This window comes from Thermobia domestica, chromosome 9, assembly GCF_964235325.1.
Source record: "Thermobia domestica chromosome 9, izTheDome1.hap1.1, whole genome shotgun sequence".
Classification (NCBI taxonomy): Eukaryota; Metazoa; Arthropoda; class Insecta; order Zygentoma; family Lepismatidae; genus Thermobia; species Thermobia domestica.
Window position 1 is genome coordinate 120,699,745 of NC_137462.1, and position 27,565 is coordinate 120,727,309.

The 27,565-nt window shown below is 36.8% G+C and overlaps 1 protein-coding gene across 7 annotated transcripts in view; it reads left to right on the plus strand.

The window, feature by feature from the left end:
* sgg (glycogen synthase kinase 3 beta homolog shaggy) overlaps nt 1–27,565 on the plus strand; it is a 241,100-nt gene that overhangs the window by 133,099 nt on the left and 80,436 nt on the right. For 6 of the 7 annotated variants that reach the window (XM_081771792.1, XM_081771793.1, XM_081771794.1 and 3 more), the window contains one exon: nt 21,430–21,620. In XM_081771792.1, the coding sequence (XP_081627918.1) occupies nt 21,430–21,620 (191 nt within the window). Of the gene's footprint in view, nt 1–20,310; nt 20,497–21,429; nt 21,621–27,565 lie in introns of those variants that run through there. The other variant, XM_081771796.1, reaches the window with a different exon arrangement.

The following is a 27,565-nucleotide window of genomic DNA, read 5'->3' on the forward strand; positions in this document are numbered from 1 at the left end:
TAAATAAAACTTAATTCTTGAACCAAATGACCAATCTCGATCAAATTTTTAACATAGATGAGGTTCAAGCCTGGAATGTTATTTGTCAGTTTACTTTGACGGAGCAACGTATGGGAGGAGGAGGAGAGGGAGATATACAAAAATCAATAAAAATAAAAATAAAAGTGACTAAGTTTATGACTTAATAACTCTTCAACCACCCAACCGATCTTAATCAAATTTTTAACATGTATGAGATTCGGAACTGGAAAGTTGTTTATAGTTTCATTTTGATAGTAGGATCTAGGAGAGGGGGAGGTATATATAAAAATAAATAAAACTTAATAACTCTTGAAACACCCGACCGATCTCGATCAAATTTTCAACATGGATGAAGTTCAGACTTGGAGTGTTTTTTTTTTTTAAATCATATTACTTTGACGGGGTAGAACTTACGAGAGGAGGAGGGGAGTGGAAGTGTACAAAAATAAAACTTTATAATTCTTGAACCACCCAATCGATCTCGATCACATTTCCAACATAAATGAGGTTCGGACCTGAGATGGTTTCTGTCATATCTCACTGACAGTGCAGCTTAGGAGAGGGGGAAGGGAGAAATATTTAAAAATGATCGAAAATAACCGATATTAGAGTGAAATCTATAGTTTTGGGGGTCGCTGAGATAAACAATAACATTTCCGATGCTGTTTAAATCCAAATTCAGCACCGTAACTTGGCGTAGAAGAAGACAGATATATATAAAATGATCGAAAATCATGAATGTTAGTGTCGAATTCATAGTTTTCCAGGTCTCTAAGTAAATACTAACACTTCCGATATCGTTTACGACCAAATTCAGCCCCTGGGTTCAAACCCTGCTCCCGCCAAGTGAACTTTGTGGTGGCCAAACACCGTGTGCGTGCTTTTCCTCGGGGTTCTCTCGTTTTCTCCCACTTTCTTCATTCCACAGTTTCATTTCTCACAATCACCGTCTCCTTTAGCCTAACCGGCATAATCGTGGGACGTAAAACTTAAAGATTTCATTTCATTCTCAAATTCAGCTCCGTAATTTGGGGGAGGGGGAAATGCATAAAAATTATAAAAAATGACCAAAATATTAGTGTCGAATCCATACTTTTTGGGGTCGCTAAGATAAACAGTGATCTTCCAGTCCCGTTTAAGTGCAAATTCTGCACCGCAACTTGGGGGAGGAAGGAGATATAAAATTATCGAAAATGACCATTATTATCAATGTCGAATACATGGTTTTCGAGGTCATTGAGATGAACAGTGACACTTCCAATGCCGTGCCTTGCAACATGGGGGAGGAGGAGATATATAATTTTATTGAAAATGACTGATATTAGTACCGAATCCATAACTTTCGGGGTCTCTAAGATGAACAGTGGCACCTCTGATGCCGTTTAAATCCAATTTCAGCCCCGCAACTTAGGAGGAGGAGAGGAGAGAAATATATAAATCATCGAAAATGGCCGATATCAGAGAGCGCTTTAGTAATAGTAAAAAGTGGCTGACTAACGAAACATTATTATTATTATTATTATTATTATTATTATTATTATTATTATTATTTTATTATTATTATTATTTTAATTTTATCCAACGAAATGGATAATTAATGCTAGTAATCTATATTCACAAGTGAGACTGATTTTGTACAGTTATTACAAATAACTTGGAGTTTGATGATGTTATTTTGTATTTCTAATATAGCTTAAAAGTATTTTTATATAATTGAGTTTACACAAACGACATAGACAGTTGAGTCGTTTTTAGTTTTCTCAAATTATTCTAAAATATTATTTTAATTATTTCTCTCTTTTTTTTCAATATTGCTAAACATATCATCATCATAGCTGTTCTGCCATTATTGGCAGGTTGCTTGCTGCAACTGAGAAGCTTCGATGTACGGTGGTCCTCAGCTAGTTTCTTCGTCTTAACATAGCAATTTTCTGTTTTAATACTGTACCTTCTTTCAACTACAGTCTCCTTCGCTCCGTCCCTCTCTTTCCTTCCACCATACTCTCTAGTACGTCCTCCTCAGCCAATATCTCAACCAGTTCCTTTTTCTCCTTGTATAAATATCTAAAATTCTTTTTTTCTCCTATTGCTAATATTTCTAACACCTTCTCATTCGTTTTCCGTTCAACAGAGCTAATTCTCTCCTTTTTTTCTGAATGTTTCTGCCCCATAGAGTACATATTGGAATCAGTAAAACGAAATCTCAATATTTAATTGGAAGTTTGTTTAATACAAGAATTAGGTAATTGTGATTGAAAAGAAAAATCTGACGTCTTTAGAATATAATAATAATTTTTTAGTTGATAGTATTTCAATAATCTGTGCCGTCTTGATTTTCTTTCATGCGTCTCAGGGGTTGCCGTCCCAGTTTGGGAACCAGAGGAGTGTTGGATCTGTTAAAAAATGTAAAAAGATTACGAAACGTGATTTATCTTATAAGTAGTGAAGCGTGGACACCCATTAAAAAATAAATGTCATCACCTATGTTGTGCACTATCATCATACTTACACGAAGGTGAACTATATTACATTTAGAAACATACATTGTTTTTCTGTTACTATTGGCGCATTATAGAATTTATTATCCCTTATGTCCAGAGTAAAATTTACCTATGAAAAGTATAAGATCTTTTAAAAGCAAGACTTGCAAGACCAAGACCGGGTGTGCAATACCAAGACCAAGACTATCCCGGTCGTGGTCTTGCATTTGCTCATCACTATACCTATCACATACTTCGCAATAATGCCAGACGAACAGTGTTTCCAACTCAACATAATTTTATTTTTTCAAATGACACTCTCAGGTTACTGCATATTTTAAATCTCCGTATTAAAGAAAAATATCCAATACCGCACTTATTGTTCCTGTTGCAAACTAAGGGCCCTATAGTATCACATTGAAAAACAACCAAACTTCGGAAGCTTCTACAACAACAGTAATGGAAGTGAAACAGACAGGGCAATGCAGGTTCACTATGCCGTACCGAAGTGTCGAACACTATGATCTTCATGTGGTGTATGTTAAATAAATAGAAATGAAGTTACAAGGCATTGAAAATTAGATTATTTTCAAGAACTTTTCTTTTGAGAAAGAGCTTAGATAGTACCACACCCAATCACATGGACATGGATGATCGAAAGAAGTACAGATTAAAATGCCGCAATTTTGCTATCTCAAACCGTTCCGAAGATACTAAACATTGCAACACTGCTTAAAATCCTCGAATGCGAGGACTGGCAGTTACAACTACTAAACACTATTCCTGCAAGTGTTATAAAATAGAGGATTTGCAGAAAACAAACGAGAATTGCTAAACCTGATTTTCTCCATTAGGTTCTTCGTTTATTGCGTTTATTTTCACTTAAATCTTCCTTTTAATGGTTACATGTATAGCTTACAGGGTAATATTTATTATCTTCATTAGGGCTCTCGCTCACTACTTTCATTGAGGCTCACGCTTACTCGGGCTCGGTCTTTTATCCTTCAATGAAGATCGCACGCATGAGACTCCTTGAAGCTCGCACCTCGGGCTCGCTATTATCAAAGTGGCTCGTGCTCAGTAACATTAGTGGGAGTTACTATCGTTTGTGCTTGGGTTCATTACCTTCACTGAGGCAAGCGCTCGCTATTTTTGTTGAGGCTCGCGCTTACTCAGGCTTGGCCATACATTTTTCAATGAGCCATATACTCCTAGCCCTCTTGGAGCGCATGCCTCTTTGGCGGTCGGGCTCGCAGCTCACAATCACCATTCTCATTGAGGCGGGCTTACATCCTTCAATGGAGCTTGTACTCACTAGCTTGCTGGAGCTCGCACTCACTAATTATTTGGACTCGTGTTCACTTGGATTCCGGCTTATTACCCCTTAGTAAGGTTCGCTCTCACTACTCTGTTTCATTCGCACTCAAGTTCAGTACTTTTGGTGGGGCTCAGGCTCACTACTCTGTGAGGCTTGCACTCACTCGGGATTGCGATCATTACTTCAATAGAACTCCGGTTCAGTATTTTCACTGGGACTCGGGATCGTGTTCACTGATTTCGTTTGATCTTGCGCACACTCAGGCTCGGGATCCCTAACTTCAAATAGGTTCGCGGTTTGGCTCATTTTATGAGCTGGACTCCGGCTAACTTCCCTCACCTTGACTAGCGTTCACTACCCTCAGTTGAACTTGATCTTACTTGAGCTCGCAAGCAGCAATTTCGTTCGGGCTTGAGTCATTATCTTCAGTGTAGCTCGGAGCCATTACTTTAAGTGGGGCTCGCGCTCGCTTTGGCACAGACTCACTTCTTGATCGTTAACTTAATTTTCAAGAGATAGTACGTAAGATATTGGAATTTTTAACTTATGGAACTTTGATTATAAGTTGAGCTAACAAAAATGACGGAGTAGACGTATGGCTTCATGATTTTGCAGTACGGGCACATTCTTGAAAGAAACACAAAATCAATAATAATTTAAAAGAATTCCACGTTTATATATATCTGGAATGCTTTGGGATATTAAAGTGCTGCAGACGGTATTGTGATCTTTACCTCTATTGGAAACTATCTACGTGATCATACGTATATGATACTTATCTAAGCCGAAGAATGTTTAAAAAATCTTTGAAACAGTCAATTTCTTAATTCTTTGTAATTTTGTTCTATTTGTTCGAAATACCACAATTCACGATGGTAATATTCGACATCAAGGTACTTTAAATGTATGTTGCCTTGTCCGTCTCTCTTGCGTTATTATGGTCGTAGAGGTTCTCCAAAATTTGGATATTTGTGATATTGTGCCGTCCTTGATCTCCAACACTGAACTATAACTGTAATATTGTTCGTTTGTAAAAAAAATAATCTTTAACGTCCTACGGTTATGCCGGTTAGGCTAAAGGAGACGGTGATAATGAGTGAAATGAAGAAAGTGGGAGGAAACGGGAGAACCCCGAGAAAACCCACGAGCACGGGGTTTGTCCACCACAAAGTCCACACGGCGCGAGCTGGGATCGAACCAGGGACCCCAAGCACCGGAGGTGAACGCTCTACCATATATCACTGACATTATATATCACTGACATTATAATTAATTGTGTGTATAATGTATTTTCTTATTACATATTGCAGGCAAGAAGAAAGAAAAAAACACTGATCATACATGAATTAAAAACTCCAACCGGAAGTAGGCTCAAATCTTGCAAACGGTGTGAGATATTGAAAAAGTAGTCGAAAAAATCTCCGCTTTATGGTATCTCTTGCCAATTTTTATCAAGACATCTTTCACTTGTGTTTGTAAAGGGACATGTAGAGATGTAAGGAATAACAAGGAGATTCATGCTCATATGTGAATGATGCACTGTGTAGAGAGCGCAGGTTCAGCTAGTGTAGATTTAGAATGTGTAATAACATGACGTAATGCAATTTGAAATAACAAAACTGTGTTGTGTTGGCAGCACTGTCAATATAATGGTGTTGCAAGATATGTCAATGTACTCCTTCAAGATAAATGGTCCATCCTGTATACGTACGCGACTGTTGATTCAAAGCAATATGCTAGTACACAGTCCATGTTACTGGCAGACACCTCACACCCTATTTCAATCCTTTCATGATATTTCAATGGGACACTCCAGAAGTAAACTTGTGGTGCATTCGTCGTTTTGTTTCTATTCGGGAGAGCATAACACATAGACAAAATCTACGCCATACATTTGTTTATTGTGCTTATTAAGCTCTCACTTTGTAGAGCTTCTACCCATCCGCTCTTGCATATCTGCAATTATAGCAGGTGTGAATGAACAGGTCTGTTTTCTTTCGCTTTAAACACGTACTTCGTACGTCATTTTTTACAACATTTTGAAAGACTGCTCTTTGGTGATACGCCACCGCGTGGACGCTTGTGTGCAAAAGTTTCTACGTACACCATATGAAACCGATGCACACATACTTCCCCATTATTGCATTTTTCTTTCTTTTCTTTACTTTCTTTTTTTCTGAAGAGAATACGTCTTGCAGATCTGTACCTTTGACCGCCTAAACAAACTACTTCCTCATATTGACTCAGACTTCAAAACAGCCAACAAGAGAGGTTAGTCGTAGTACCATATGCCTGTATCCAAATGGTTTTCTTTCTTTTACACCACTATTTTTGATTATTTCAACCCCAGTGACAGAGATGTGTGACATCCTATTTTAAATTATCGTGGGAAGTTTCTGTTCTCATTACGTATATGGTTAAACTTTCAAGTTTGGTGAATTTAGCCCGTTATTCTAGGCTGATTTTAGCCCAAGAAATGGGTATGTTTCAAGAAAATCACTTGTAACGTTTATTTTCAGATTATACATTGTATGCAAGTTTGTGAGGAACCGCCACACGAAAATACACTAATGCTTTACTGAGTCGAAGATAGTTCTTGTGTGTGTGCTTCTGTTACTAATTAAATATAAAATAAAAAAGATAAGTACTCGAACCTTTCCAGTTCGAAATCTTCCAGTTTAACCTTCCACTATTATGGCCTTTAGGCTGATGGAGACGATGATTAAGGCAAATGAATGATGGAAGAATTGGTGGAATTAGAATGTGGAAGGAAGCGGAAGTATTTCGAGAAAACCCACGAACACGATGTTGTTCACCAAAGCTTATTCGGCTGGAGATCGAACCAGGGATCACCACTGAGCCACCAAGCTCCCAAATTCGCGTTTTAGATGTGTCTCTTTTAAAATCAGTAGTAAAATATTGCTTAATATCATTGTTAATTTCGAAGAAGATTAGACTCTATATATATACACCAGGATGTGCTTGCTTTTGTAACATTAAACGACGTCTTAAATCCCTAGAGAAAATGTTCGAGAAGATAAGGTAACATCAACAAAGCTTTTCAAAGAGCATGATTACTCTTGCGTAAAAAGTAATCTGTGCTCGTTCAGGAAACAGCGGCAGTCTTTTTTGTTCAAGTTCCCTCATTGCCTTGTTTAGCATACATTTCAAGGAGAGTGCGAAAATATACTAACAACGAATTTGTTCTAAATGCAAAACTAGTTGCAAGAAAACTTTTTCATCAAGTATTGCATTGTATTGTCAATTGATAGCTACAAAGAATAATTCAGCCTGTTTTCTATTTGGAGAAAATAGTTGAGATTTTACTTCAGTGTAATCAGTTTGTTGAAATTGGAACTAAGCTCAGCACCATATTAACTTTAGATTTGCAGTTGAGTGGCGTCAAAACGTCAATATTGAGATGGTATAATAAATGTAGTTCTCATGTCACAATCTAATTTACGTAACAGCAAAATATTTAAGTTTATAATAGTAACTCATCTAAGGTCTAAGCTCTCTTGGCATCCCTGGTGATCATAACACACGTACATATTAGAAAAAAAAAGAGAGAGAGAATAGTCCAGATACCAGTTCTAGTAAATATCCGTTGATGTGTCTACTAATATACAGACTTAACTTCTTTACTATACTATATTTCAAGATTATATTGTAGAGGGTTCTCATCTATTTTTAAGTGCATTGAAAAATTACATTTTGAACAATACTGAAAATAAATTTTAAAATATTTTTAAAAATCATCAAATGGTCTCAACTTGAAACACTCAGTGTTCATGTTTTTTGACATATACAAAAATGGTATCTGTGGTAAAATGATACTAAATTTATAGTTTTACGTTCCACAATTACACATTGTACCCTTAAACTGTCCGTTGATTGATGAAAATGAAAGAATTGGTGGGATGACATTATGGGAGAAAACGGAAGAACCTCTTGAAACCTTATTGACGTTTTCCACCACAAATTCGCATGTGCTGGAACCAGAGGTAAACATCCTACCACTGAGCCATCATAGCTCTACGGAGGAAACTCACTAAATGTTCTCCACAGTAGGGTGTTAATCATGAGCCCTGTTAGTCTCTCGACTCACAAAAGCCTATAGACAAATTCCTTCCATTTACATATTAGCATAATATCTGTCACGATCAACTGCTCGATGGTTTTGTGATGCGTACTCGTAGGTCATGCATGATAGGTAATAAAGATGGTTAAGCCCTTCTCTGTAAGAAATCCGAATATATGATTCCTGTGATGCTTGCAAGAGTCGATAGGAATAAAATCGCAAACTCTTCTCTATTCAGCACTTGTTGGTGGAAGCATGGATGACTTACAAACAACTTCCTTTCTTTAAAAATTGATGCACCTTTTGACAACGTGTGGTCTGGATGAATCTTAACTAAATGTCTTTTAAAAATTACTCTACACACTACTGCTGGTTCTGAAAGTCAGATAACGACATTTATTAAATATACGTGACAGCTGGTTAATTAACAATTTAAGAAAATATTATACTCACTAAGATAAATGGTTGGCCAGTGATTATCATTTGTAAAACGATTATCTGTATTAAAACGTTAAGTAATTACTGATACCTTAATTTAGTGATCATTGATGAAATTGGCATTAATGTTAATTTCAGAATGTAAGCATGTTAATAACAGGATTTTTTGAATGGCCTAAAATAAAATGGTTGGACTGAATGCCACCGATTACGGTCCAAGAAACGAAATTTCAGCCGCCACTAAAATTTTGATCGGCGCACAGGTCTAATACGAAGCCAGTGCTACTTCTACATCAATTAGTAAATGATTAATTATAGAACTCAAGCAAAATAAGTTTTAATTTGTGTTGTAACAATCAGTGAAAGACTATTTCTCAGTTTTCGTTGCTATCTTATGTCAGAGATCGTGTCACGTGCTGTAAGAGGCGAACATATTTAGCGAGGTTCACTTACCAAATTCGGTAGGTACTACATATGACTCAGATCATCACTATGAGTGTAGTTTAGATGCGTTTACTTTGTTTTTCTGCAATGCTGACATTAATCTCGATTTGAAATGAAAAGCCGGGATATATTTGTGGTCTATTATAGTTCTTTTGTTTAGACTATATTATTAAATGTATTATTTATTTATTTCGACTATAGCAACTGAGTTGTGAAACACGTTAATACTCCTAATAATGAAGATTTAGATTGAACAGAGGTTCAGTGTCAGTGCTCACTGGTGCCGTTCTGCAAGAATGTTTGCTAAGATTTTATAAAGATTGGAAGCAATAAAATTTCACTTTTTTCCTGCAATGTGTCTGTTTTCCTAAATATCGGGGCGATAATTATTTTCCCTTTCCTTAGAACTTCTTTTGCTTTAACTAGTTGGCTGGAATGAAATAAATTCTTGAAAATTTGTATTATTCTGCTTTTTAATAGCGGTTTCGATGTCTCAGAGGAATAGTTTCTCAATCAAGAATTATTACACATTTTCTCATGTATGCTTAAGAGTTAATTAAATTAACTTTTTCAGTCTGTCTAGAAAGGTGATGGTTAAATGACGGCCTCCGGCCCGCGAGTATATTTCATCAGCTGGCGATTGAAAATAAAAAAATTGATGATGATTTGTTCCTTTTTATATAACTCCATGCATAACAGAATGGTAGCTAGCCATCGTAATACGTATATCTGAATTGAGACTATTTTTAATAGAAAATGTTTCCTTACCATTTGGATTGCCAAGGCCATTCTGCAAAGTATGGCCGTTTATACTGAACCGATTGGTAGAAAAGTACAAATTCCAAATCATTGCTTTCAAATGTTTGTAGCTCGCGCTCTAATTGACGTAGACATTTAAAACAATAAATAGAATACAACAGAGATTCAGCAAGTGTATGGCTTACGAACATTGATCGAACTGTAGCATTGGGAAGGGAAAGGAAAAGTGGATAATAGCCCCCGAATGTGGTTCTTATTTTTTTCTGGCCCGCGATGCGTTAGAAATTGAATCTCACTGGTCTAGAACGTTCCCAAGATTTGCTAGCGTTTCCTGATATGTGGTCCGCGGCCCCTCTGAAAACGAATAATGTATTTTCGTTAAATTTTATCTTTTGTTGCTCATACCTGGGATATTTATAATGTACGTTACTTAGGTTTCAGCCAATTGATTAGAATGGAATACCAAAAGAGAAGAAATAAGTTAGAATTTTCTGTGGAGAAGATGAAAAGTTCACATATTTGAAAACATTGGTCATTGACAGAAAATAGGAGTAACAGAAATGTACAAAGAAGCAAACGAAAGCGGATATCTTGAAACGTCATTGGATATCTGTACGATGCAGATGTCAACTGAGAGACATCGTCTGATATACTCTGCAATATTACATATAAACAGTGTTGCTAATGAAGTTTTTTTTTTTAAAAAAAAAAACGACACTACATCACGCTATTACGTATTTCAAACATACATATTAAACGAAAATTTATTCCACGTTTATTATTCACTGGTACAGCGGGGGACACTTCTAAATGGTACAGCCATATGGAGATTTACGGCTAAGGTGTACCATTTAGAAGTGTCCCCCGCTGTACAAACTAAGGACTTTACAGTATCACAAACACCATTTCGCAAACAAGCGTTGGAGGTATTTCAGTGCAGGTGAGACGGACAGGATAGTATGCATGCAACGAACCTTGATGTTGAACATTATCGCGATACGGCGTATTTCGAATAAATAAAACAAGTAGAAGGGATTGAAAATTTGACTTTCATCGAAAGATTTTATTTCAAAACACTACGTAGGTAATATTAATAGTAACTATCATATCCAATCAGATAAATAGCTTTTGATAGATATAAAGATAAAAATGCCGTTTACAGTGTGTAATTTGATATCTGAGCTCATTCTAAATACATGATAAATATTTGTAAAGTAAGTCATTTTGAGCAATATAGCAATCTCTAACCATGCTATATAATACGAAATAGATACCAAAAAAGGGACGCTAATTTTTTACGCGGGGTTTGCAAAACTGATTAATTTGAGCATGTGCCAGTATTCTGCGCTTGCAATAAAGATAGAATTGCCCGAGTAGAGTTGCGTATGTGCGAGTAGCAGTAAGGTGAAATGGCTGTTATAATACAAAATCCTCTCAACTGTGAAGTGAGATCTGTCAAATTTTTAAACGCCAAAGGACAGAATACATTTAACATCCATTGGAAATTGGAATTGTGTGCCATTCACGGACCAACAGTAATGAGTGAAGGGAAGGTTAGGCTATATTGCAGTGTGTTTCGGCAAGGGTGTTCATAAGTTCATGAGATGAGCTTAGCGAAAAGCTTAGTGTTCAGTCAGACAATCTGGTGGAATGCGTTAACGAGAAAGTGCGATCCAATCGCCGGGAACTCGACAAAGAGATCTCAGAAGTGTTTGCAAAAGTGGTCGATGGAATTGTGACCGACAAGCAGAGTTATCACAAACGGTGTCCAAGGTGGTTGCCAAAATTGGCGACAGATTCTCACAAAGAGCAAAGAATGGTTTCTTGGCCCGCTAGTGGGGATATGAATGACCTCTTTTCCCACATATTGACGGAGGATGAAACCTGGATATCGTACGTCACCGGAAAGTCAAAGCAGTAATCAATGCAATGGCGGCACTCTGGTCCTTCTAAAGCGGACACTATCAGTTCACAAAATCATGGCAATAGTGTTTTGGAACCAAAGGAGTATGATTCTTGTGAAATTCTTAGAGCCAGGACGAACAATTACAGTAGATGTGTATAGCCAAACACTGAATAATTTGCGACGTGTCATCCAAAATCGGCGGAGAGGAAATCGACGCTCTGGAATTAATCTGATTCATGACAACACCCGCCTACACACAACTGTTGAATCAATTCAAAAATTTTAATGGAAACTATTCAGTTATCCTCCTTACAGCCCGACCTTGCCCCCAGCATTTTCTTTCTTTTTCTTCACCTGAAAATGTGGCTTGCATCGAAGGGTTTCAACGATAGTGAAGTGCTTAAGACATCAGTTCTGGACTGGCTGCACTCTCAATTGGAAAATTTTTTGTACAAAGAGTATACGGAAGTTTGTGCCATGCTACTAGAAATGGCTAGATTGCATATCAATCACAATAAATGTATTTTCCTGTTAGTTAAATGCACTTCACACGGTCTGGATCGGTGTGCAATATCATGTTGCTGTAAACAGCATTATTACGACATTTGAAAACCATTTATGCGATTGAATGTGATAATTAACCAAGTAAAAATCTTTCAAAAAAATCTGACACTGCATTCGAAACATCGAATATCAATATCTTGATCAGGCTACCAGTCGAAAACATTTACTAAAATCACGTCGCCAGGAGAAATTCAAATCTTTCTTCTGTCTAAAAATATATTGAACTTTTTGCGCACGAGATGTGTAGTGTCCCAAATCTCAAGGTATGTGAGTCGCAGGGGATCAGACCTAACGTCATTCGACGACTGATAGTTGGAGTTAGATGTGCACCTTGCATTGACTGGCCAATCACAGCAAAGGTGGATGATATAATGGTAAAAGTCAAGCAAGACCTGCATATAAATAGTCATGACTTCGCTATTATCTAAACATCCATCACCAAAAAATGCTAAACCATTTGGAGAAATCTAGGTGCAAAAAGAAGCTAGACGTTTGGGTGACACATGATTCCACTTATAAACTTTTATTTGATCGAATTTCTCTCTATGAATCAATATTGAAACATACCAAACTGGAGTCATTTTTGAAGCAGCTGATTACGAATGATAAAAATGGAAACCCACGACAGTATCCCCAAAAAGATCATGGTCAAAGCATAGAGAAACTCCACAAGCTGTAGCAAACACCACATTGACGGCTAGGAAGGTTATGCTTTACATTTTTTGGATTGGAAGCGCATCATGCGTCATGGACTACTTCCGCTGGGCAGAACGATAGGTCGGACCTATACTGTCGACAATTAGCGTGAATGCACCTAGTAAGTCAAAAGAAACGGCTGGAACTGGTCAATAAAAATGGTGTCGCATACCACGCTGACAACACTAGACCGGATACATCTTTAATGACCCATGAGAAATTGAGAAAATTTGGCTGGCGTGTTTTAATGCATCCACCGTGTAGGCCAGGCCTAGCATCGTCAGATTATCATTTGTTTGAGTGTAAAGAACTCCCTAAATAACGATAATTTTAAAAAAGGCATGTGAAAACATCTGTTACTTTTTTTCTTGTATTAAAATCAAACCACACAAGTTCTGTAGCGACGGAATTATGATGGTGTTGAAAACCGCAGAGTCATCGTACAAAATGATGCATGTTACATAGTGTTATTTTTCAAATCACAATAAACATCTCAATTTTGAACTTTCAGTCTGATATACGAGGGCCATCCGGAAAGTGGTACCAGTTTGTGCAATAAAAAGACAGTAGTACATATTAACAAATGTACACATTTTTATTGGAAAGAGCATGCTTTACACTACTTCTCCACATAATCACCAAGCAAATTGAGGCATTGGTTATACCGTGTGACGAGTTTTTGTATTCCAGCGTCATAGTCCTCCGCCGCCAGCGTATTGAGATACGTAGTCACGCCTCGTTTAAGTTCTTCATCGCTGTCAAATCTTTTTCCCGCCAGAAAATCTTCAAGCTTCGTAAAAAGATGAAAATCCGAAGGGGCCAAGTCCGGGATATACGGTGGATGGTCGAAGGTTTCCCACTTAAATTGCTGCAGAAGTTGTGTTTTCGCAGCTGCATGGGTCCTGGCATTGTCATGAAGGAGAATGACGCCTGTAGTCAACAGACCTCGTCGTCGATTTTGTATTGCCCGCCCTAATTTCTTTTATTTTTCACAATACGCATTAGCATTAATTCTCTCTCCACGGGCCATAAAATCAATGAGCATTACACCTCGTCGATCCCAGAATATGGTTGCTATGAGTTTCCTGGTGGACGGAACTGTTTTGATTTTTTTTTTTTTTTTTTTTTTTTTTTTTTGTTGGTGGATGAGCGTGATGCCACTCCATGGACTGTCGTTTATTCTCAGGTGGTGCATAACAAACCTATGTTTCGTCCCCTGTAATGATGCGATTCAGGAAAGAGTCTCCATCGGAATAACGTCCCAGAAACGTGTGCTGCGGCCACACGCTTGGTTTTGTGCTCATCTGTGAGCATGCGAGGGACCCACCTTGCACAGATTTTTGAATAATGCAGATGGTCTTTGACAATTTCATGAACAATTGTTCGAGACACATCAGAAAAATGTTCACAGAGTTCATCAATTGTGACGCGCCGATCGTTCCTCACGCATTCGTCTACTGACCTCAGCAGTTCGTCTGTAATGACAGATGGTCTCCCTGAACGCTCCTCGTCGTGTTGTGTACCAGGGTGTCTATCGGTCACGAAAGTCACGAAATTTAGCTTTTGGGTCACGATTTTTTTGAACTGTTCAAATGTAAGTACAGATTGGAAAATTTTGTTCTATAAAACGTCAAAGTTCACCACCAAAAATGTCTACGGTCGGCTTTAGACGCTACCAAATCGCAAGCAAAGTACGTTTTAATCGCATGGATAAAAAATCAGCCTAATTCGCACCCAAATTCGCTCTTGAAAATATTAGGAAATTTTATGATTTAGTAAAGAAAAGGTCACGAAAAAGTCACGAAATTTCATTTTGGAATTTTAGTAGACACCCTGTGTACTCTCCCTCCCCAGGTTGAAGTTGCGACACCAGCGCCAAACAGACGACTCGTCCATCACATTGTCTTCATACACCTCCTTTAATTGACGATGAATTTCACAAGGTCGAACGTTTCGTGCATTAAGAAATTTAATCACGGCCCTCACTTCCCAACTGGCGGGGTTCTCAATTCGTTTAATCATCATAAACGAGCACAGACACAACACAGGCACTGCTAGCGTCACGCAACCTCGTACAGAACAGACAGACAAGCCACTGACGCTGTCTGACCTTGCCCATCGGCTCCCCGAGTCGTCAGCGCTTCATGCGGCGAAAACGGGTACCACTTTCCGGATGGCCCACGTATAATGCTTAAATTCGGCTAATTTAACCCTACTTATGAGATAGCCCTAAATTCGAATTAACCTTGTACTGTTGTTTTAGATTGTTGTTGTGTTATTCTTAGGGACGACTATCAGTCTCTTCAGAGACTAAAACAAGGCCGTAGAAACAATCCAGTCCTATGATTGGGTATTAATTAATTTACTTGACATCTTGACAAATAAAACAGCTTATATGATACGCCCGTAGTTATTCCTAATTAACCGTGTGAACAAATTGTAACAGCTGTTCGTGTTCACTTTAGTTGCAACTCGAAGTGTCACTTGATTGAAAATAAATTTCGGTTGTTGACTTTTTGTTCCCTAAACGTTTTCATATTAATGCTAAGGGTTTTTTTTTCTTGGAAAGATTTGGCAAGCGTATCACGCAATTAAAGATAATCCATATACATGTTTTATTTTTACGTGACTTGCTTTTGAAATCACATCCTGCTTTACTGCGGTAGGTATGAGACAGTGAATTTAACAGCTGTGTTGTTTATGCTTAGGTCTAATAGTTATCAATTTTGTAAATATTCTAATGTAACTTTGTCGAATTCGAGTAAGAAATTACAAACAATTCAAATTTCCTCCTTTCTTTTTTTTCTTATTCTTTTTTTTTTTTTTTTTTTTTTTTTGTGTGTGTGTGTGTGTGTGTGTCATATACCTTGTTTAGAGAAATTTGTAGGGGAGACCAGCTATAGAGTACAAATTCTGAATGTATCATCTGCATTTCGGTTCCTAAATAAACTTTATTTCGATCTGGTCTCTTTCTAAAATGTGGTTTCCATGTTGGAAATTACAAGGGTGGAACAAAAGTCTTAAAATATTTCCACAACCTCAATCAACAAACGCGTGTATACGGTATGGTCGACTGTAAGTACTAGGTCTAACTGGCCCAATAGGTAGTGTGGCAAGCGGCTGTTTAACACGGAACTTACTTCTCTGTCAGTATCTTCATTCAGTCTGTTTTCAGTGGCAGTGATTATGAGTGTTCTGCAGCGTGCGTCTGATATGTGAACTGTTATTGTATTAGTTGGAACTTGATCATAATGTTGCAGCAGCAACCCGAAAATTTTGTCATATGAAGGAAGAAGGTCCGGCCCAGAAATTTCCTGCAGGTTGTAAGAATGTTGACAATCAGCCAAGGTTCGGTTGCCGTAGGGTAACAGATTCTCAGGCCGTGTAACATATCATTGACCACGACGACGCTTGTCAAACCAACTTGACATGTCCCATTACATTGTTGGCATCGTCTTCACAAAATGGTTAAAACCATCAGGAACTGCAACATTGTGTGAAATCAGTTAGCCCCAGCTCAGGCCCAGAGGAGAATGATGAATGTGTGCCGACAACTGCTGCAAATTCTGCATGGTGTAAAGTTTCCTGAAACAGATTGTCAGAGACGAAAAGTAAGTGTTTTTCCAAAATTTAAAGTGCAAAAGCAGTGGCTTAGATATTCTTGACAGTACTATGAGGACAATTAGCCATAGACCATCTGTTGTTGTATGTTTAATGCTCCCTCACCAGGAGTCTATCCCAGGATCGCTTCCACCAAGGAACGCGCTATATCCACTAGACGAACGGGTGGAGCGCATACACGTACACACTATCGGTGGATAATTCCCTGTCCCCAAGCAAACATAAAATGATTTGTTGTTACCTCTGTGAATGTTCCGACTTCTGTAGGAAACAAGAGGAAACAAGAATGCTTAAATTGAAAGAATCTTGAAATGCCTTATGTAGTGAAGCCATAACTTTTTTTTTTCTCCACGTAAACACACAGGATCTTATAGTTTCACTTCAGTCTGTGTGTGTGTGTGTGTGTGTATGCATGCGGTACTTTATTTCTCGGTAACTACTAGCCGGATCTGAACCAAATTTGGTGGACAAGTTGCCCGTGATGTAAGCAAGGATGCCAACCTGTGGAGGAAAATCCCATTTCGTGGGAGTTTTAATTTTTCGGAAAGGGATAAAGAGTAATATGTATGGGATTTTTCGTAGAATACATATACATAGATGTAAAATCAACGCCAACAGAATTCTCTAGGGGCGGAAAATAGAGATAATGAGCCATAAATAAGAATGAAATCAGTGTTAATTGTCAAATTATAGCTCGATGTATCTACGTATTTTGTTATCGAGAGGGTGCATCCTAGTGTGTAAGTGTTTTGTTTAGTGATTTACGGTGTTGGCCAAATTATGGTAAACGCCTAGTTACGAGATGACTTGAGAACTTCAATTCTAGAGTATAATGTGAAGTTACATACACATTTATTTTAATATATGCACAGAACAATAGTAAACTAAGATAGATACATCCATTCGGTACACTTAATACGTCCGCCCCGGACCTTGATAACGGCCAATATCGCTGTGGCGTGCTCAACATTTTTATTTGTATTGCCCCCTTGATTGTATCGTTACTTGGTATTGTAGCATTTTAATAGATAGAGAGCGCAGGCTCAGCTAGTCTACACAGCTCATCATTCAGATATGAGAATGAATCTCCTTGTCATTCCTCACAACATCTGTACATGTCTCTTTACAGACACAAGTGAAAGACGTCTTGATATATATTTAAAAAAATCGGCAAGGAGTGTCACAAAGGGGAGATTTTTTCGATTATTTTTACTCATTATCTTTCACTGTTTGAAAAATTTAAGCCTACTTCCGGTTGGAGTTTCCAAGTCATGTATGACCAGTGTTCTCTTTCTTCTTGCATGCAGTATGTAATAAGCAAATACGTTACATACATAATTAATTATAATGTCAGTTATATATATGGTGTTGATTGGGCAAAACACTCCAAAAATATTCATCTTAGACTGCCCATGAAACAAACGCCTGAGACATATTCAACCCGTATATACAACAATATGGTGTTGGAATGTATAATGCGTAGGATATGATACTTTAATTTTTTTTTAATTTCAACATTTTCAGTGTACCCGTAAAAATGTAATAAAGAAATAATGGCTATATATTTTTTAAATATTCAATTAGAACTGGACAATCTATGTAAAATTTTCAATCGAGGAGTGAAAACGTCATCTTTCTAGGGCCTGTCGTTTCCGAGATATCATTGTCGAAAGGATTGGCCACAAACATGTAGTTTAAAAGAACTCAAAGATGACAATACAATTCATTTGCATTGATTTTGGAGAAGGATTATTAAAATACAAAGGCTTTGTTTGAACAATAGCTTTAAAACATCAACTTTATTTTTTTTTTTTTAAAAAAAAAAAAAAGAGCATTTAAATAATAATTCATTTAAGGTACACATACTTTAAAATATTGTCTTTGTTAAACGTAAAATCACAAATAACCCTGAGTCAAAGGTTTGAAATCAAAAGTTAGAGGTTGGAGTTCAGGCGTTTTTATAGCTTTTGTAGCATTTTAATAGGTAGACTAGCTGAACCTGCGCTGTCTACTGAGCGCATCGTTCTGTTATGATCATGAATCTCCTTCCCACTGTGATGTCTCCTTACTCACACAAGTAAAGGATAGGAGACTCACAAAGAAAGTGAATTGCTATGCACAGATGTTGGAGTGAGTTTGTAGCAAATTTGTAGAAGTAACACGATATTAAGGGGAAATATTTTTTTCCCTAATAAATCCATATCCGTCCGAGTACGCCTCACTGCGTTTCTTGAGGCCTTTGAAACTGTCAGCATGCAATAGGTTTCCGATTTAAGCAAAGTGCCTGCAATGTCCGTCAACCCGCCATACGTAACTTCTCTACTGGTTGCCTAACAGTAGTTTCGGCCTTCAACAATGTTAATTATGGGCTTAAAACGGCCCCTAAAATGTTGGATAGAACAACGACCACACCGTTTTTGAAAATTTTGAATGAAAACTGGACAATCTACCAAAATTTGGAATCGACCGCGAAAACGGCACGTTTCTAGCACATGTGGTTTTCGAGATCTCATTGTCGAAAGGATTGTGGACAAGCATATAAACGTAGCATTTTAATATATAGAAGGTTGGCATCCCTTGATGTGAGGAATCAAGATCACTATATTTGGTGGCAGTGTTTCTTCCAGACCTGTTTTGGGGAGAAGGCACTGTTCCCCCTTCCCCCGAAGCTCGTGAGTGTGCCCCCCGGAAGAGACCAAAATTATACGTCTACAAAATAATAATAAATAGTATAGTATCAGCAGTGCCCCCCGGAATACTAAGTGTGTCCCCCCGGAACATTTTTGCTTAAAGAACAACTGTTTGGTAGTGGGTGGAGCTTGCTTTGTTTATTTCTCGGTAACTACTGGCCGGATCTGAACGAAATTTGGTAGACAAATAGTCCGTCATGAAAAGAATAGATCGTTGTAATTTGTGGACAGGTTCACCTCGGCTTGCCTGTTATGTGGTACTTTATATTTCTGCAACTATTGGCCGAATATGAACCAAATTATTCTAGTTTGGTAAATTGCCCATTGTTTAAGGAATAAAACTCGCTTATTTGGTGGCCAAGCTCGGCCAGGGACATGCTTAGTTCGGCTAGGCTCGACTTCAATGTAGTACTGTATTTTTCACTAACTGTTGACCGGATCTGGACCAAATTTGGTGTGTAAGTAGCCCGTCGTGTGAGGATAAAGATCGCTATATTTGGTTGCCAAACTCGGTAAGGAACAGGCTCGGTTCGGGGACATAGGCTCAGTTGCAGGGAGAGTTTCTGAGTTCGGTTCACTGCGTCCTGTTGTGTACGTAATACCACTTGTCCTAATTCTCAACCGATTCGTGGAGTGGGCAAATCGACCTCAGAGTTAAAATAAATCAATTGCGATTACATGTCACTTTTATGCAGGTCATGTCCGTTAGCAAGTAGTGTTCAAGTGCTGCCCCTTACATTTTAATCTCTTGCCTGAACAAATTTTTCTGAAAGAAAATCTGTATTAGTCTACTCCAATGCTCCGTATCCTTGTTTTGAACTACGCAAAACAGAACTGGTCACCCAATCCCTACCCTACTAGCTGCACCATCTACTTTATGTAATAAGTGGGCTAAAACCTGACCGGTCGTTGTAAAACGGGGACGTTATTTCTTTTGTTTGTGTAATTTAAAGACAAAGGATCGAATTTCTTATGGAAGAAAAATACTATTAAAATAGGAAAGAAATTCAGCCGCTAATTAGAAAAAGCAGGGTGGCTACTTTAAAATAAAAGAAAGCAATGTTCATGCTCCACATGTTATTTTAACTTTCAGTAAATCTCGTCTTTTTCCTTTTTGTCGATGCAGGTTGTTAAAAGCAACACTTATCACGCGAGATTCGATCTGAGCGCCGCCAAACGGTATGCGCAGTATACCTACTTGGAATCAGCTGGTCGTGGGTGGGGCAGCCAAGAACTGCTTCGTTTCACTAAGCAATATAACTTACTATTGTTCGCGCGCTAGAAATTGAGATGTGATACACACACACACATATATATATATATATTTTTAAAAAATGTTGCCGACTTGACATAATTGTTAATGGATGATTTACTAGAAATCAAACCTACTACTGCACCCTAAATAGCCACATCATTTATATGAAGTGTATTCACGAATGAAATGAAATTGTGTAAAAATAACTAGTATGAAATGCAGGGTATGTACATTTATGTGCATGGCATTGCTATCACTTACGTATTGACTTAGCTGCTCGGTGATAGCAGCCAGCTGATCGTAACTACAGTGTGGTGGATTCTGTAGTTTGATCAATGATAGGGCAACGGGACTTCTTGTAGTCAATGAATGTAATATTTTTCTCTGTTGTGTGCTCCTTTTTGAACTGCATTCTTCAAACTGAAATTTATTGATTTGTGGACTGTTTTATGTTAATTGTGTTATTTCCCTAGTTCTAACTTCTTTGTGTAGAAGAATTGTAGTGGCATGCTGTATTATAAAACAGTGATCCAGATAGTTATTTCATGTGAATCTGTATTTCATCGATTAATTGCACTCTCAGTTGTGAATGTGTACATTTTTCTTTCTTCGGGTCCATTTGTTACTGCTACACTAATTATCGATGCAATTAATATTTATTTAATAAAATGTCTTCTAGTTTGTGAGTCAAGTGGCTAATGTATTCATATAAATATTTAAAACGAATGCAGAAAATTAGTTTTTTTCTGTTATTTTGATAAAATTAAATATCTGTCCGAAGTCCTATATAGGCTGTGTTTATATTTGTTAAACCAGATTTGATCATGTACCAATTTTTTCAGGGATTATCAGAGTAGTGAAAAAGAACAAGTGACTTTACTTCAAGTATTCATTCAATGAGTGGATCTAATAGCCATTGGGTTTTTAGTGTAAATTTCATTGATTTTAAGAAAAGAAGTGTCCAGAAACCTTTGTACTAATTACTGGAGCATCTTATATCAGTAGGAGTTTAAACCAACGTACCTAAATTATTGAATGCGATTTATTCGAAAGCCATGTCTTTGATATGCTTCGTTAATATTTGCTTTTGCATGTTTTTATATCTAGGGTAGAACTGATGGCCAATATTTGAACAAAATTTTATTTCTTCTTTCAGGCAAGGATGGAAATAAGGTGACAACAGTAGTGGCAACGCCAGGTCAAGGGCCTGATCGGCCCCAAGAAGTATCATACACGGATACCAAAGTGATAGGAAATGGCAGCTTTGGTGTGGTATACCAAGCTAAACTATGCGACACGGGTGAACTGGTTGCTATCAAAAAAGTCTTGCAGGACAAGAGGTTTAAGGTACGAATGTTATGTATGAAACATGTCTGCTTTTTAGAAAATCATCATTTTTCTCCCATAATATTTTTATACAAATTTTACTGTTTTTAAAGCCTGATTATTAAAACTAACAGGAAACTGCATATCGTGTTCTAATTAATTGCATATTGCAATGTTATTTCATCTTGTGGTTTTCGACTAAAAATAAAAGAAACCTTAAAGCTCCTACAAAATAGGAAATTGCCTTTAGTAATTTTTGATACGAAACCAACACACAACTTCAAACCTTGACTTTCCGTTTGAAAAATCATCGTTGGAAAAGCAACGTGTATTACATAAAGAGTTGAATAGAGAGCATTCAATTTTCAAATCCAGACTGAGTGTCACTGCTGCTCATGTAAAGAAGTGATCATTGTTTAGAGCAATTGGGAAGCAACTAGAGCAGAAACTTAGAATATTGATGATTTGATTCAGATCGAAAGGTACGAAATTCTTGGACTTTCTGAGAATATTAATACGTTAAAGGTTTGCAGAAATTCTAGGTACTTCCTGCATTTGCTAGTGTCTGGGAAGCCAAGGAAACTTTCCATTTTTCATAAACACTTCGTTTCATTAGGATTTTAACTAATATTTATCAGTTTTTCAGCTAAAATTACGGTAAGAATTTGAATGATCTACAAATCCAAACTGTTGAAGTTTGTGTGCGCTTTAAAATAAAATTAAATATAAATATTCATACAAATCCTCAGTTTATCCTCTTCAGTAAAATCCGAATTAGCTATTGGACATAATTCAAGTCAAACTATCAAACTGCGGTATGTAACCAAAAGAGACAAATTATTAGGTGGTTCTTTAGTGTTGAGTACTCTCAATTGTTTGCCTCGACCAATTTCGAAATATAGTTCCGTCTTTAATTCAATACTTAACTGTGCAGTATTCATGGATAATCGTAAATAGTTTCGTTTGACTTAGAGTAGTTCTTGATAACATACCGAAATCGTTCTCAAAATTACTAACAAGAATACATTAGGAAAAAGTAAGAACTTTTTTTCTGGAGACAGTGTTATTACTTGTATTGCTTGCAGAATTAATTGCATATGAAAAAATAACACACAAATAATTATATATCTTATTTTTCAAAGCGTTTTTCTCCCCAGTTAGCTGGGGGTTGGCTTTTCGGATCGCTATCCCCCACCTGTTCCTCTTCTTGTGTTATATCCGCTGTGACAGCACACTGCACCATATCGTTATTAACACAATCTCTTTTTTGGCTGGCCTCGAGTTCGTTTCCCATTTAGATAATGTATATGTTGTCTTTAATTAGGTTTTATTTTATTAATCGCGTGCAAATACATATGGTGAAATCTGTGTTGACCATTTATACATAGTTCCAGATAAACTGTCCAAATTAACAAGTGGTTCAGTTAAGGAAGGTCAATTTTGCAAATTTGTTTTTTGAAACTATATGATTATGAACAGTAGCATGTGTGTGTTAAATGATACAACTTTATATACATTCTTTAAAAATATGCTGAAGCTGAAATCTTGAAAAGCACAACACTCCATGAATCAAATCTCAAAGAAAATTTTTGAGTCAAATAATATGTATATTAAAAATAAGAGTACACGGATACCTTACGTTAATTATTAGTTTCATGCCGTGAATTCCGCTAGTAATCAATCAAGTGTACTTATTTTCGATCCTACGAAGGCTTCGAAATAATAACCTAAAAAGCAAAGCAAGAAGAAAAATGGAAAACTTAATTCACGACAATGAAGATAGTTATATAGTTTTAAATACAGTATGTAAACGTACAGCAGGAAACTGACATCACTTTCTTATCAAGAAAGTATCATAATTTACCAATAAGCTTCATATGCTTCCGACCAAACAGGAAGTGTGAGTACCAAGTTCAAATACATATATATTTCCGGTTGTATATTGTAGGAAACAGAATAATGAATAGTTTAACATTTTTTTCCTGTTTTGTTTAAATACAACGTAAGCAGACTCTAAGTGGTATTCTCAGTCGGAACACAAAGAAGAGTGTCTGTGCAGTCATCAGCAAAACTATGGGTATACCAGTTAGGTGTGTTTCTATTAATAATATAGAACGAATCGACATAAAGAGAACAAATTCGTCGTGTAATGGTGAAAATTGCATTATAGCGTTCCGGATAGCAAAACCAAACTCAACTGAAGTTACGTGCAATCTGAACGCTGGGAAATTATATTTGAAGTATTGAGTAGTAATACCAAACTGCTCTGTGGCACTCAGTTCTCTACCTATAGTGAAAGTCGATCTTCTTTTCCTTAGAAAGTACCATTCGGAGTAGATGTGCAAAGGAAAAATAATCGACTTTTTCTTTTAAGAAAAAAAAATTTTTCAGAGTTAAATAGTCGATTATAATCGACCACTTGTTAAGAAAGAAAAGGGGGGAAATCGGGGAGTGAAATGGGTGTTCTAGTTCGTACCAAATGTTAGAGCTATTAAAGTAATGATCTGTGACAAAAAAGTTCTCGTGAAAATTTAATAGTGTCCTGAAAATGTTGCAGTCAGACTTAGTGGAGCAAAATTATCCTTTAGACTTTGTACATAACCTGAAACTTGAGTTAGTAACGTTTTTGAAGCTAAGGACATTTTTTTAAATGTTGGGTTACGCGGAACAAATCTATCTATCTATCTATATAATATATATATATATATATATATATAATATATATAATGTATTGAGGCCGTAAAATTCGAGCGGGAGGAGGCTAAAACGCTTTACCCAAGTTTCCTGTTTCAAATACATACAGTGACACGATATAACGCTGAAGAAAGAACAAATTCTGTAAATAATGAGCTTTTACTACGATGAAACGTACATACCTTAAGTGTCCGTCTGTGGCTTTGTGTAAACTGAACATACATCATGTTTAGTAGAGTATCTGAAGGTCGCAATAAAGTGTTTCGCGACCACAGAACGAGATGTAAACGAAACTCTATACCTAAACAAAAGTGGATTTGTATCTGTTCCTTAGCTTACGATACATTTTGTTTAGGCACCCACTAAAAATAAAACAAAAATATTAAGAAGTATAACTTTCAGGCACTTTGCAAGTTAGTTAGGCAACCAACATGAGGTTTGTATGTTTGGTTGCATAATTTACACTTGCTGGCCACTAATAAGATGCTGGTCTGAATGTCAGTAGAAATAGTCAGCCTCTAACTGAACGTGGAACTAATAAGTAATGAATGTCGTAAATACAGATTTTAAATTGTAGAATTCACTATAGGAAAACGAATGTGATACTTGAATAAGAAATCATTTTTTTAAAAAAATCAAAAAAGCGAAAATTTTCGTCTTCCCAAACTAACAGGATTTTTATGAGAAAAAATAAAAAAAACAACAAAAAAAAACAACGTTCTTTGTATATAGTTCAGCGTGCATTTTCAGAAATTAAATCTTTGTTTCGCCCTTACTATCCGGAATGCTTCAATTGATTCTAAAGGTATTCAAAAAAAAGTGCATATTAGGTGAGTATACTCAGTTTTGCTGATGACGTACAGCTTTTATTGAGAAATATAATCGAGAAATACTTCAATTGTGTTAACGCGATTCTTAACGTGTAAATTGTATTGATATATAAGTATGTTCTTGAGGATTAGGAATGACAAAACTGGTTTGTAGAAAAACCGCCATTTCCGTTTTCTTTGAAGAATTTTTTTTTTTTCACCGGAACAAATTCTCCAAAATTTTTGGGTTTCTGTGGAGACCAATGTGATTCTTGCCGAATACCCATTCCTAACAAGTTGACAATGAAGCAAAACATTTCAACCGAAACCGGTTTTGAATGATAAACCGGTTTTGTATCCATCACTAATTAAGATACATGGCTCCAAAATGTTTTATTTCCCGCAACTCTTTCCCAGTTAATACTGTAATGAAGTTTAGTAAAATGATTCTATAATCGAAAATACTTTAATGTAGAAAGTTACACGAAAATCAAATGAAACATACCATCTAAACGAAGCACCGTTTATCACAATTGTAGTACGGAATTAGATTTTTTTTTTAAGGTGGAAACAAGATGCTGCTGTTTCGAGAGTTATTGAAATGAAACGTTTCGTTTTTGCAGAACAATACCTTACAAGATAACCGTTCACGGACCGCTGGAAATGTTTCTAAACCTTATAATCACAGGCTGATAACTGCAAATTTTAATTATTTGACAAGAATCAAACTATGTTTCTTGTTGTACTCATTATTGATCACTTTCGTGATCAAGTTGTTATAATTCTTCACCAATGATGAGTTACTGTGAGTGTTAAAGTTTGTAAAGTGAATAATTTCGTTCACTTCTTGATAGCTACCGCCACCGTTATAAAAGTTTCATGAAAAATTCGTTCAGTATCACTGTCAGATAAGGTGAAATCCTGCACTGTAGTAATTTTCTGCGCCAGGTGCCAAGTCCGGAGAATCTGTCTTCATTTTTGAACTTTGGAAGGAATGACGTACTGACGTGGTCCTAAGTATAGATTCGCAAGATTTATATGTAAGTGTAATAAGAAATAACCAATTTTTTTGTAGGAACAATCTGTCAAGTTGTTCCTGTCCAGTTTGTAGAAAAATAGGAAAAAACTTGAAAAAAAATGTAAATGTGTAGTGATTAATTACAGCCGTGGATCTCTTGCATGGAAACTTCTTCTTGATCTATGGAAACATATTCAGATAGTACATTGTGTTAAAAATTCAAAGCCAGCACCAACAATGGAGTTTCATTTGGTGATCATAGGAACAAGCTTCATTCCACACCTCAGCTTCTACTACAGGATGTCTATCGATCACGGTCACGAAATTAGAAAACTGTTATGAAACTTGAAAAAAGTCACGAAATTTAGCTTTGGGTCACGATTTTTTTTTTAATCTGTACAAATATAAGTAGAGAATGGAAAATTTTGTTTTATAAAACGTCAAAGTTCATCGCCAAAAATGTTTATGATCGGCTTTAGATGTTACCAAATCGCAGGCAAAGCACGCTGCTATCGCATGCATGAAAATTCGACCTAATTCACACCGAGATTCATTCTTGAGATTTTCCTTCAGCTGGCATCATTGAATGGAACTATTTATAGCCAGTGTGACATTTTTAAAGGATTGCCAAGAATTTGTCAATATATGTACATCATGTGTATTTAGATATGCAATTTTAAGATCAGTGGATTTGTGAGTGTTTGCTGGTAGCTAGTTACCGAACAAAACAGACTATATACAGTGAACATACTGAAAGTAGAGATAAGATAAAGATAAGTGCTAAAGAATATAGGTACTGTTGCTAGTTTTTGAGTGTTACGAAATTTTATGGTTTGGTGAAGAAAAGATCACGAAAAAGTCAAGGAATGTAGTTTTAGAATTTTAGTATACACGTACCATCCTAGAGCATGATACCATGGCGATTTTTTCTCACTCGCTGACAGGCATTTTTCAAGGTCGTCTGCTTCCATGAATTCCATCCCGACGTCGGGAATGTGATGACCCTTCCTACCGCCCATCTCTTCGGAACTGCAATAGCCACTGCTCCTCCAGGTTGGGGGGCTCATCACCTTTTCCGTAAAACTCCTGTTGCGGATAATCACCTAGATCACTAATCTGTCATAGGGGAATGTTCTTACTGTACAATATGATGCCTCGGATGAAGCCGGTTTGATTTTCTGTTGTGACTTGGCAAACATTTGTGAGCTGGGTTTCTATTTTTTAAATATTTTGACCTGGTATTGATTCTTGGATCTGATGTCGGTTGTCCTGGAGAATTGAAACAGTGGAGTGAAGCTTGTTGGCCCGTCTCCGTACTAAATGGAGTGATGTCCTGAAAGGGAAAGCTAGGAATTGGGAATGCTGGACCTGCAGAGAAACCTAACCTCTACCATGAGCTAGTGGAACAGTGATTTTCGTAAAAGTACTTATCAGTCGAGGGTAGA